Below are 13,295 nucleotides of genomic sequence, written 5' to 3'. Positions count from 1 at the left end.
CCCTAGCACAGAAAATTTTATTTTAAAATTCTTCGTTAGTAGGCTTGGAAATTTTTTGAAATCCCCATTTGTAGGCCTGTCCCTAGAACAGAAAATTTAATTTAAAAATCCACGTTTGTAGATCAGTCCCTAGAACAGAAAATTTAATTTAAAAATCTACGTTTGTAGATCTGTCCCTAGAACAGAAAATTTAATTTTAAAATCCACGTTTGTAGATCAAGACATGGCCTGAAAAAATCAATTTAAAAATCTACGTTTGTAGATCTGTCCCTAGAACAGAAAATTTAATTTTAAAATCCACGTTTGTAAATCAAGACATGGCCTGAAAAAATCAATTTAAAAATCCACGTTTGTAGATCAAGACATGGCCTGAAAAAATCAATTTAAAAATCCACGTTTGTAGATCAAGACATGGCCTGAAAAAATCAATTTAAAAATCCACGTTTGTAGATCAAGACATGGCCTGAAAAAATCAATTTAAAAATCCACGTTTGTAGATCAAGACATGGCCTGAAAAAATCAATTTAAAAATCCACGTTTGTAGATCAAGACATGGCCTGAAAAAATCAATTTAAAAATCCACGTTTGTAGATCAAGACATGGCCTGAAAAAATCAATTTAAAAATCCACGTTTGTAGATCAAGACATGGCCTGAAAAAATCAATTTAAAAATCCACGTTTGTAGATCAAGACAAGGCCTGAAAAAATCAATTTAAAAATCCACGTTTGTAGATCAAGACATGGCCTGAAAAAATCAATTTAAAAATCCACGTTTGTAGACCTGGACATAGGCTAGAAAATTCATTTTAAAAATCCACGTTTTGTAGACATGGACATGGGCTAGAAAATTCATTTTAAAAATCCACGTTTGTAGACCTGGACATGGGCTAGAAATTTCATTTTAAAAATCCACGTTTGTAGGCCTGGAAATGGCCTGGAAAATTCATTTCAAAAATCTACGTTTGTAGACCTGGGCATGGTCTGGAACATTAATTTCAAAAATCCACGTTTGTAGGCCTGGAAATTTCATTTCGAAAATCCACGTTTGTAGGCCTGGAAATGGCCTGGAAAATTAATTTAAAAAATCCACGTTTGTAGAACTAGACATGGCCTGGATATGGGCTAGAAAACTAATTTCAAATATCCACGTTTGTATGGCTGGACATGGACTAAAAAACTAATTTCGAAAATCCATATTTTTAGACCTGAACATGACCTAGAAAATATAATTTAAAAATTCACGTTTGAAGGCCTGAATATGACATGAAAAATTAGATTTAAATATCCACATTGGTAGATCTGGGCATATCCTGAAAATTCTATTTAAAAATCCACGTCTGTAAACCAGAGCATAGACTAGAAAATTCAATTTTAAAATATAAGTATTAACCCTTGATCATGGTGTCGAAAATCTCTTTGAAAATCTACCACAGAATTCCATAGACAGAGACTAGAAAATTCAATTTCAAATTCAGGATTCTGCCCACAAAAAAGGGTAAATATTGCTTCAAAAATCTATTTTCAACCACGAGATTATAGAGAGAACAGAGAGAGAGATTTTGTCAAGGATTTTCAACATAAAAGTCCACGATTATGCCCCCGGGAAAAAATTAGAATATTCCGTACAAAATCTCGAACCTGATCATGGCCTAGAAAATTAATTTAGAAATTTATGCCGACCAAAGTGTAGACTAGAAAATTCAATTTAAAAATGCACGGTTGTAGACTTGAACATGAGCTAGAAAATTAAAATTAGGCCAGGGAATTCAATTTCAGAACCCGAGATTTAGGGTATAAGCAAAACCTTACAAAATCCAATGTTAGATGAGTTCAGACTATCTTCGGGCTATACTTCTTCTTAAGCGCCTTATAAGATGTCCCCTTCACCCCCTGCAGAAAACCATGAAATCTTTTTCATAAAAAAATCTCTAATTAGTCAAAAAAATTTAAATCCAAAAAAAGAATGCCGCCAAAAAATGGTGGTAAACAAAGAAAACGTAATAAAATCGATATTAGAAAAAAAGAATAATTATTAAAAAATTAGAAGAAGAAAAGAAATCAACGAATTTACAAAACAGAACGTGCAGCACAAACGCTCATATCACAACAGCAACAACTACACATTTGGCAGCATGGCACACAAATGCGTAGCCGCCGCTGCCGCAGCTACAGCAGCAGCAAATGGATATATTTGGGCTTAAAAATGCTTGCCTTCTGCCAATGGCGGCCGTGTAGCAAAAGTTGCGGAGCTCGTCATATCATCTTCATCCTTTGTCGAACTTAACGATTCCATGCGAGCCAAATAATTACCACTGCAGATGGGACAATCGATGGATGAGCCGGCACTACTCAGTTGGCCAGAGTGGCTGGAAGCAACTCGGGTATTGTTGCCCTTTGAGTTGCGCATGGGGGTGGAGCTATTGCTGCTGCCGTTGTTGTTATTGGTATTGTTGCAAAGGGGACATTCGGCTGATGTTGTTATTGTTGTGGTAGTGATGGTGGCAATTTGTGGATTTCTTGATGATGACGAAGAGGTTGCCGATGTTCCCGTAGAACTACAAATGCTAACGCAATCCTGACACAGGGCACAATAGGCGGCACCCTCACTAAAGCCACTGGCTGCACCCAAAGAACACTGGCAACTGGAACACCGTGAACAATGGGAGTCCAAACTGACCTCATGGGAGGGTGGCAGCCTTTTATTGTAGACTTTGGCAATACTTTTGACAATTTCATTGGGTAAGGTCTCCTTTTTCCACCAGTGGGCATACATGCCGGAACGAAATACTCCCGCCGTTTCGGTTTGATTTTCCCCAGCCTCTTCATTGGCATTGGGTGTGGCGGCGGCCGCCGCTGTCGCTGATTCATGGGGACTCTGGGAGGTAAATATGAAGCCATTCGAAGTGGAAGCTTGGTTGTAGGATGGGGCTGTAGAGCTAATAAAAATACTTTTACTATTCCTTTGGAATTCTAGAGAAGTCATTGCAGCAGCAGATTGTTGTGGTGGCATTTGTTGTGAGTTTTGTCCCACTTCCTCCGCCTCCTCCTCCTGCTGCTGGGAATTGTCTAAAAACTTTTCACGAAATGTGCCACAGACATCAAATCGTGTGAGATCATTGTTGTTGGAGAGTAATTTCAAATTACCATCTACATCGTAGAAGGGTTCATAGGCCCCACCCTCTGTGGTGGGAGGATCTGGGGAATTTATGGTACAGCTGCCTGCCATGCCGGAATCACTGGATCTTGGGCTGGGACATTGTGAGCTTTCACAGCATTTACATTTGGGTGTGGTGGCGGTGCTACTGTTACTCTCCTTGTTGTTATCCCCAGGAAAGGGGAAGTGTCTGCGGACATTGCTGTCGTTGTTGTTCCTGTCGGGTGGTACTTGATTTGCCACAGTGCTGTTAGCCTCACCTCCACCACACTCTTGTTCCTGGGCCAGGGGCACATAGTGGTAGCTAATGCATCGTTTTACAGAATTCCGTTTTGGCCTCCCACTCTCCTCATTGCTGCTGCGTTTGGGTTCAAAACAAAGTTCCGTTTGAGATACGTGAAAATTTTTCGCATTAAACATGGCCGGTGGGGCAATGACATCATTTTGTTGAGGTTGCTGGGCATCATTAAAATTGTATAACAATTCTGCCTGTAATTTATCGGGAGCCTCCCTACACATGGCCGGCAAATCCAAGGTACTGGCATGTACCTCCCCATCCACTGTATCACTACCATGATTTGTCTCCACAGCATCGGCACTTTGATTTTGCATATCATTGCGATCCTGCCAGGAGGGCACATAAACTTCGGTTTTGGAACTGCGATTAAAACGATTACCCACAAAAATATTCGGCATGCTGTGGCGCTCCGTGGGCGAGGTGGCCAAATGTGAGACAGATGAGTTTTTAATTTTCGTTTCATCACCGAGATCGGCTAAATTTTCACAGGCAATATAGGCTCCTTTCAGGCGACCACCATATACCGAGGATTTCTCTGAGGTCTCCGACGTTTGTTGTTGCAACAGTTGCGGCTTTAGATGCTGGGACTGAGAATGCGTTAAGACTGGTATTTCCTTGGCCTGCGTTGACCCCCCACCCATGGTCAAATGGGCCTTGGAGGTATGTATAATAATACTTTGTTCGGAAGACTTGCGAGCTATGGCCCGCATTGTTTTGGAACCTATAACTAGAGATTCTTTTTTTAAAGCTGGCGAAAACTGATTGCCATCATCTGAGGATGAATCAAAATTAATGAGATTTATGGAGGAGCAATGTCTAGGGGCCTTGCCGCTGGCGGGAGGTGTTGCTGCTCCCGGACCATGGTCTATAAAGGTACCAGTCGACGACACAATGGAATCGTTGCGGGAAAAACGTACAAATTCAAAATCATTGGCACTAACAATGCCACCACTACCATCTCTACCACCACCATCGCCACCACTTTCCGAATCTGTGGGCAATGAAAAGGCATCCTGTCTCTCCAATGTTCCCGTTCTTCCATCCGCCAGATCTTCGCCTGGCGTCAGAGATCTTATCAACTTTTTGCATGTCTTATGTTTCCTCTTTCTCAGCGGTATGGAATCCATGTTAATACTCTGTCTGGACTGGGGATATAATAGCATTTTTATGATGACCGCCTTCAATTGGCCAGCCTGTACCAGCTTGGCAAAATGATCACTGAGATTGGTATAGGGCGCCGTGGGTGGATAATTACTGGGTGGCAGGGTGACACGCATTTGTGGTGAATTATAATAGGCACACAATGAAAATCGAGTACAATAGCCCCGAGCATCCAAATTATAAATAGAAGCAGACGATGAGGTCTATGGGTAAACAAATTGAGCGCGCGTAATGTGAACAACAAAACAGTTTTGGTCGTTTTTTTTGTGGTTTATAAAGAAAAAGGGTTTGAGTTGAATTTGAATTTAGGTTATTTTTAAAGAAGTTTCTTTTTTTTCAAAACATTGGGGGAGCTTAGGAGCAGGGTTTTATAAAAAAAAGTAAAATTGGTTTAGTAAAAAGTTTCGGTCAAATAAAATCTATTTTGGGAAATAAAATGAATATCCTTAGCTACACCAATGTATCGCTGGCTCTCCTTTCATACTTACATGGCTTGGTGGAGTTGAAATATGGCCGCCACCGCCGCCGCCACCACCTCCTCCGCCTATACTTAAATTACTATGCTGGCGTTTAATGCCAATGGGCAGACTGGCATTGGTTGAGGTTAACAGTTCGACCCATTTATTGGCTTCATTGGGTCCCTGGCAGACTGCAATAATTCTCTCAATTAAAGGACTATTGATTTCAAAGGCATTCTTAAAGGTATCTGAATCTTCCAGGCGATTGACAACAATACCCGTCAGGGGTAATTTACCCTAAAAGAAAACTAAAATTAAACAAATTTCTTCCGTGTGAAATGTATCTCTTCCATACCTCATAAATAAAAGCACTCATTCGTTGGCTAACACTCAATATGAGTAAAGTTTGTGGAAATAATACAAAATAACGATCACGATGATCCAAACCCACGGCCACACTGCCCATGTGTATAATCTCACCCAGTGAACTTAGTTCTTGGCCTTGCCAACCGCGCACAGGCCCGGTCAGAACTTGTAATTCAAGTTCCTTTTGTCTCCGCGTGGCCGAACAGGTGGCCTGTAAAGGATAATACAAAAATATAAATTAATTTAGTTCTGATTCTTATAAAAGGTGGGGTGGGAACTTACCGCAATATCCTTATAAACCGCCACACTGCGTTGTGTATCTCCCCGATCGGGGTGACTACTTTCCATATGGCGTTCCAATTCTTGCAACATGGCTGAGTATTTATCCAGTCGTCGGAATGGTTTCGAGAGGCCCGTGGTAAGCACTAAAAGTCCTGGTTTAGCTGCTCCCTGCTGCTCCATGTATTTTTCCAAATCATCTCTGGGAGAAAAAAGAAAGAAAATAAAAATTTAAAATCGATTTAAGAAGAGATAGTTTGAAAATATTCGGAAACCGTATAAAAAGGTAAAAAAAGTCGTTGCGGAATCATAACTGAATGCTAAATGGCACTTCTCCATACTTGGGAAAATGAAACGCCCAATAAATATATGGGGCTGCAGTAAATGCAAATAAATTGTGGCGGACAACTCAGTTATCTAAGGAGAGGGTTTCGAGCCACAAATAGCGAGACAAGATTATTGACCCCCATGCTTACATACCCGAGCCCATCAGTCTTCTAAAGGTTTTCAGTCCGAGTTCCAACTGTATCCTTGTTGATGTCTGGGTACCTCAACTAGTAACAGAGATAGTTGCCAACACTTTACCAAGATCTAAATTCTATGCTATGCTAATCTTCGTTGTTAACACCACTGTCCAATGACCCTATGATGAATAACAAACTTACTTAAAACTGGGAGATTGAACCAGGTCCTTCCAAAAATCCTGAGCTATGCAAAGAAATGTGACTAAAAAACGGTAATTCCAGATAGGGAAGGTCTCTCTGAGCAAATCTCTGCTCACTTTGAAACTTTATCAGGAGTACTTTGCCCCTCTGATAACTGTCATCTAGGACTTAGACAGCTGAGGAGACCTTAAGTCAAAATGCTCAGTATTTTTCATGTGTTATTGTAGCAGATCTGTGTAGGTACAGAATTGATCTAGGTGACAGTTCTTGACTGAGTAAAGCTCGGGATATTAAGTTAAACCGGCGACCTTTTTTCCTGACGCAAAGGAATCACACGAGTAATTATTATGGACTTGAGAAAGTTGTCATGATGATGCGATGGGCGCTTAGCTTTTACAGAAAGTATATCTACTGGGATACTTCCAATGTAATGAAGAGTCCGTGTAAACCTGAAGGCTGTTTGTAAATTCGGATACAAAAACCTGCGCATCGGCAAATTTTTTCAACTGTTATGAAAAGTCTGATTGATCCGGAAGGCAGTCGGTAAAATCAGAAAAATTACCCGCATAGCGGTTGACTTCAAGAAAAGACTTGTCGACGTGTAGAACATTCTCCGATTCCCATAGGGACTGTAAAAACTTTTTACGAAATGTAACATAGAAATCAAACCGCTTGTAGGAAGTTTATCCGTAAATTGGAAGAGAATACCCCACACTGCGGCTGACCTCAAAGGAAGCCAAATCAAGATGAGGTCTGCAGACGATCGCCAAACTTTTGCAGGAAGTTTGTAATGGGAAGGTTAGTTGTAATTGAAAGACAGGTTAATCCTGAAGGAAGCAAGTAAATTCGGAAAGAATTACCCCCGTAGAGGCCGACATCGATAAGAAAAACTATGAACAAAATGCGGGTGGTGGCAAAAACATGCTAAGATTCCGTTTGTACCTCCAAAAACGTGTCCAAGGAGGTCGATATAAAGAGAAGCTATAAACAGACGGTATACTTTTGCCGAAAGCTTACCGAATTGGATCCTTTGGAAGCCGCTGGCAAAAAGACATTTTGATTGTTACACCCATCCCCTTCGAGCGTCTAGCTTTGGGAAGGAGACTCGCCTGCCTGTAATCTACCTGGAAGGACTTGCCCAACTGAGAAGACTGCCCCTTACAATGAAAACTAAAAGATGGTGGCAAAAAAGCTAGCTCATATTCTGTTTCAAATTCCGAAGACGTTGATAATAATGATGAAGTATAGGTATATCGTAAAAAGTGGACGATGCAGCACAAGGAAATTTAGAAGGCTAAACGTCCCGATTTCACAATTTGTGCTTCAATGTCCAGTTTTAGTAAGTCTGCTATTTTTGCGCCTAATACAAATTGACATGTTTATACCATCGTGAACGTTGTTAAGCCAAAAATATTTGTCTAGACTGCCGATGTTCTTTGGATGCAATGGATGGGGTGAGCTCCGGGTGGCATTCATACTACTTTCGCCTGGAAGGGGGATTTCTGTCCACCATATAATGTTTAGGATGACTCACACGGTGACACCCAAGCACGTACTGCCACGAAAGTATATGGTTATGCTTCGTCTCCTCATGTAAATGGTCCACTGGAGGCATGAATGGAGTTCTAGGAGATCTGAATGCTCGTATTCGTAGACCACAGTGCGTCATCAATCTTGAAATGGCGATGTTAAACAAACCTTACCCTTGCTGTCGTCAAACAGTTAACTTTTTTTGGATAGGTTTCGAAATAAAAGTCGGATTGTAATATTATCCCTCAGTAGCGAGACCACCCTCCCTCACCACTTTACACGCATCGAATGGTTTGGTATTCCTTATAACATCTGCAGTGTCAACACTGAAAACTGTGACATGCCATTTCCGGCAATCGTTTCGGATTGCACCAAAACGTGAACCTATATATACTTCGTTCCTCCACCGGAGCTAGAACCCATTGCGAGCTACAAATACAATTTTTAGACAAATCCGTGAAAAAAAAATATGGCAAAAATCATCAAAATACCGAATATCGGGAGTTACCGTTATATGCGATACAAAAACGTGGACCTATACATACAATGTTTCGCCACCGGAGCTAGAGCCCATTATGACCTACAAATACCAATTTTAGACAAATCCATTAAGGTCTGAATACTCGTATTCGTAGATCACACTGTGCCATATATCTTGAGATGGAGATGTAAACAAACCTTATCCTTGGTGTCGTCAATTTCTTCTAAGGATTGGTTTCGAAAAAAAATTGGATTGTAATATTTTCCCCCAGTAGCGGGACCAGCCTCACCACTAATGGGTTTGTATTCCTTATCACATCTGCAGTTTCAACACTGAAAAACTGTGACATGCCATTTCCGGCAATCGTTTCGGATTGCACCATTGATAATCAAAAATATTATTTAGAACCTGAACATATGAGGGCTAAGGAAATTTCCTGTTGGAATCAATGGGTAGGGCTATGATGAGGTGATCTGACCCAAGTGGTATGACATGTAGCAATATAATTCTATGCGTTAGTTTCGAACTTTGATGGTCAATGGCAATTAAGTCCGGTAGTCGATTTGTGATTATAACAGGGTGGTGGTCTGACCCAAGCCATGTGACGCATTGACATATTGTGCTAAGTGGTAAGTTTGCCTACACATTTTAAAAAAATCTAATTTCCCTATTAAATTTGTTCCCCATAAAAAATCAAGCCTATATAACCCGTCCTCACGTTGTTTGACGTAAGGCAGTGTATTAAAAATAATTACTAAATTCTCTTCAAAATACAAATGTCAATATAGTAGACAATTTTATCAAATATATAAATTTTTTTATCTGATACAACAGAGCAGGAAAAAAATTGCAAAATCGATTTCAATTTGCTTTTCTTATCGCAAAAATGAAATAAACATTTTTTGTATTGAAAAACTGCAAATCATTTTTTTTGTTAAAAACGACGGCGACGACAACAACAAAATTAATTATTACTTATTCTACAAGGTTTAGAAACACACACAATCGCACTCACTTGTATTTATCTAATATAACAATAGCTTTGGGATGCGCAGCACAGTAGGCCTGATGAACTTGTTTCATCAGTGGTGCCTTATTTAGAAATAGTTTGCCCACACGATCATTGCACTCTTCCATTTGTGTCAGCAGCTCTTCATGGGTCTTGACGACCTCAACGAAATTGCACATTAATTGAGCGTATTCATCGGCATTCAAACTGCAAAAGAATAGGGGGGGGGGAGAGAAAAAGAAAGAAGGAGGTCATTATTAATTAATGGCAACATTAGTTATTAATGCAAAACAACAAGCAAATGAGGGTGTGCCTCTGTGTGTGTGTGCTACTTACATTTGTGTTTGCTGTAGGGGTTCCAAAAAGTTCTCCAACAAACCCTGCACCTCCGCCACATGGGCCCGTTCCGAATCGAGCAGATCTTTTAGGACTACAGAGCGATATTCTTGTATTTCCTCGGGTGGCCGTATCGAATCTGTAATGGGCAACGGCGCCTTGTATTCCATAACATAATTGCTGGGAAACCAGCCAGTCTTATCGTTGAGTGTTCCCTCCCACCAGCCACCCTCTTCACGCTGGGTCACGGTGATTAGATCACCTTTTTTAAAACACAATTCATCATTGTTGCCCCCCTTGAAGGAGTACTCAGCCTGGACGATTAGTGGTTGTTCCATGATTTTTTTTTTTAGATTGCTGTTTTGCCGAACATACAAAATGTGTGTGTGTGTGGATGTGTGAGTTTGTGAAAATTTCCTCCTAGGGGCCAGCTATTTTTCTTGATTGCTGCTATAAATCACAGTTCAACTGCAAAGATGGAATGTGAGAAAAAATAGATTAATAATTATTTCTGTTATTGCTTGCAAAAAATAGAAAAAAATCTAAATACGTATTTTTTTCTTATCCAGAATCGCTTTCCATCTAAATAGACACTGACATGGAACTCTATCAATATTTTGAAACAGACAAGAAATTCTTAAATTGTTAGGTTGGACATGGGGCTCGTAATTCATCCCTAGAAAGACACTTATATATGTTCGAGATGGAAAATTCCCAGCAATGGTTTTAATGTATCTGATTGCCCGGACTATGTACAAAGAAGTTCGATATGCTTGAAAATTACAAGGCAGAATATTTATTTTATTTATTCCTGGAAACGAGACATAAATTTGATTTTATGGTAGAAAAAGTAAAATAGTATCAGTCGGTTTTACCGACAGATGTATACCCCAGCCCAGTTATGCTTATTCAAACTGTTGACTCTTCATGACGAAGGTTCTGAAGCAGTTGGCCAATATTGACCAATTCATATCTGACCTAAGACTGATATAAAAATTACAATGTGCCAGATTTGGACTATATCGACTACTTCCGATATAGCAGAACATATATAGCGGACCGAAGTGATCCATTTTCATATCTATATCCTATTTATGGTTAAGAGATATAGCAAGTTGTAAGAATTGGTAGATGTATATCATCTTCACAACAGATCTTGCCTTAGCAAAAAATATTTGGGTTTGTGAAATTTAAAAAAAGTTGGATGCCTATTTCGCTTTCTTTGAGCGTTTTGTTTTTCAAACATTTTAAACCCTATGTGGGGGAGGTACCAGAATATATTGGAATCGGATATTGATTTCGCGTTTTATCGGCTTCATGGATATTCAAAATTTTGACATTATGTGGGGAGGTACCAGAAGGAGTGAACCGATATATCCCATTTTCACACCAGACCTAGAGTTAATAAAAATATTGTGATGTGTGTAATTTGAAAAGAACCAGATGCTTATTTCAGATTTTATGATTGTTTTGGTTATTGAAAACTTCAGCCCTTTGTGGGGGAGGTACCAGAAGAAATTGTCCAAATCTGAATGGAATCGGATATTAATTTCGCGTTTGATCAGCTTCACGGATATTCAAAATTTTGACCTTTTGTGGGTGAGGTACCAGAAGGAGTGGACCGATATATCGCATTTTCACACCAGACCTGAAGATAATAAAAATATTGCGATGCGTGTAATTTGAAGAGAAACAGGAGCTTATTTCAGATTTTATGATCGTTTTGGTTATTCAAAACTTCAACCCTTTGTGGGGAAGGTACCAGAAGAAATTGTTCGATATGTACCATCTTTATAACAGATCAGGTGCTGATGGAAATTTTGAAATGTACTAAGTCTGAATGGATTTTCAAAATTTTGACCTTTTGTGGTTGAGGTACAGAAGGAGTGGACCGATATATCGCATTTTCACACCAGACCTATAGTTTATAAAAATATTGTGATGTGTGTAATTTGAATAGAACCAGATGTTTATTTCAGATTTTATGATCGTTTTGGTTATTCAAAATTCGAACCTTTGTGGGGGAGGTACCAGATGAAATGGTCAGATCTCTTCCATCTTTATAACTAATTTTGAGTTGATGGAAATATTGAGATGTGCCAAGTCTGAATGGAATCGGATATTAATTTTACGTTTTATCAGCTTCATGGACATTCAAAATTGTGACCCTTTGTGGGGGAAGTACCAGAAGAAATTGTCCGATCTCTACCATCTTTACATCACATATTATAAGAGTTTTAATTAAACAAAATTTGTACTCTTTGTGGGGGAGGTACTTGATGGAGTGGACCGACATAGCATTGATGCAAATAGTAGGATTCGCAAAGTTGGAGCAAAGTCGGATTATCCTTTCTCTTTATGTTCTGTAAGTTATTTTCTTTGAAAATGTTGACATTTTGTGTGGGAAGCACCAGAAGGAGTGGACGGATGTTGCCCATCTCCGAACTCAATCTAAGTTTGACAATAAGATTATGATGTGCCAACTTTGGATCAAATCGAATACTCCCTTCGAGTGTTATCGTGTGAGCCAGCCAGACAGGCGGACGGACGAATATTGTTCGCCTCTAAATTTCCTGAAACGGATATGGTCCAAAGAGACCTAGAATCTAAAACCATTATTTCGGTAAGGCAGGTTTTGACCGTATGAAATGTTATATTCCCTCTCTAGCCATATGACTGAGGGTATAAACATATAGTTATGGTCTATTTTATTCGCTAAATATTGTCCGATGACCAAATATAATGTTAGGCTTCTGCCCAGCCCTTAACTCCAGCCCCATGCTATAATCCTCGTCGATTTGTCTATAATTGCGACCTGTAGAGCAGCTTCAAAATCAGGAAATTTTTGTGTTTTTGGTCCATTGCAAATATTTTGTGATAATCTACAAATACAATAGCGTTCTAATCTAACCTTAACCCCACCTCCATTCTCAATTTCGCGGGGATAGGTCCATAATTGCGACCTGTAGCGTGATTACAATTTAACATGGGAAAACGGACATACGGACGGACATACATAGCTAGAACGACTGAGTTCGGCGAAATAGGAAGATCCATATACAGTTTCCTATGACGGGGACCAATATTTCGATGTTTTACATAATTTTTGGTTCAAAGGTTCAACTTATAATACCCCCAACACATAGTGTTGCAGGGTATGATAATACATTATTTTAGCATGAATTAAAAACCCTTCAAAAAATTACGTACGGGTCTCAATACCCAAGCCTCTAATGTCTAATAATATGTTTCTCCTCTCTGCATTAAACATTTTCAAAAGTGACCAATTCGCAGCGGTCATATATAACAAATATGTATGTTCGTTTGCACAGCCAACTTTATCAGACTTGAGGAATTTGCGCTAAATGTTCGTTCTTTGTTCTAATGCGAAAAATATTTCCAGATCTATAGATGTTGGAGGAAAATAGAAAAAAAAAAAAAAAAAAAACAAAAAACAAATGGCACACATTGTCCACCCAGATACTCTTGGAAACATCTGAATAATGTGAAACACATTCCAACCAATTCATTCATTGAATGGCAAGAATGAAAACGAAT

General features: G+C 39.4%; 1 protein-coding gene across 10 annotated transcripts in view; it reads right to left on the bottom strand.

The window, feature by feature from the left end:
* The window catches only part of LOC101894730 (rho guanine nucleotide exchange factor 7), a 63,017-nt gene that overhangs the window by 25,417 nt on the left and 24,305 nt on the right, over positions 1-13,295 (bottom strand). For 7 of the 10 annotated variants that reach the window (XM_059123920.1, XM_059123919.1, XM_059123923.1 and 4 more), the window contains 6 exons: positions 9,738-10,205; positions 9,408-9,608; positions 5,720-5,918; positions 5,427-5,648; positions 5,102-5,368; positions 2,212-4,816 (listed from right to left, as the gene is read on the bottom strand). In XM_059123920.1, coding sequence (XP_058979903.1) covers positions 2,212-4,816; positions 5,102-5,368; positions 5,427-5,648; positions 5,720-5,918; positions 9,408-9,608; positions 9,738-10,075 — 3,832 coding nt within the window. In that variant the 5' untranslated portion in view covers positions 10,076-10,205. The remainder of the gene's footprint in view (positions 1-2,211; positions 4,817-5,101; positions 5,369-5,426; positions 5,649-5,719; positions 5,919-9,407; positions 9,609-9,737; positions 10,206-13,295) is intronic. The other 3 variants (XM_059123926.1, XM_059123927.1, XM_059123928.1) reach the window with 1 other exon arrangement.

Source organism: Musca domestica, unplaced genomic scaffold, assembly GCF_030504385.1.
Source record: "Musca domestica strain aabys unplaced genomic scaffold, Musca_domestica.polishedcontigs.V.1.1 26, whole genome shotgun sequence".
Taxonomy (NCBI): Eukaryota; Metazoa; Arthropoda; class Insecta; order Diptera; family Muscidae; genus Musca; species Musca domestica.
This window is presented reverse-complemented; position numbering and strand designations above follow the sequence as displayed.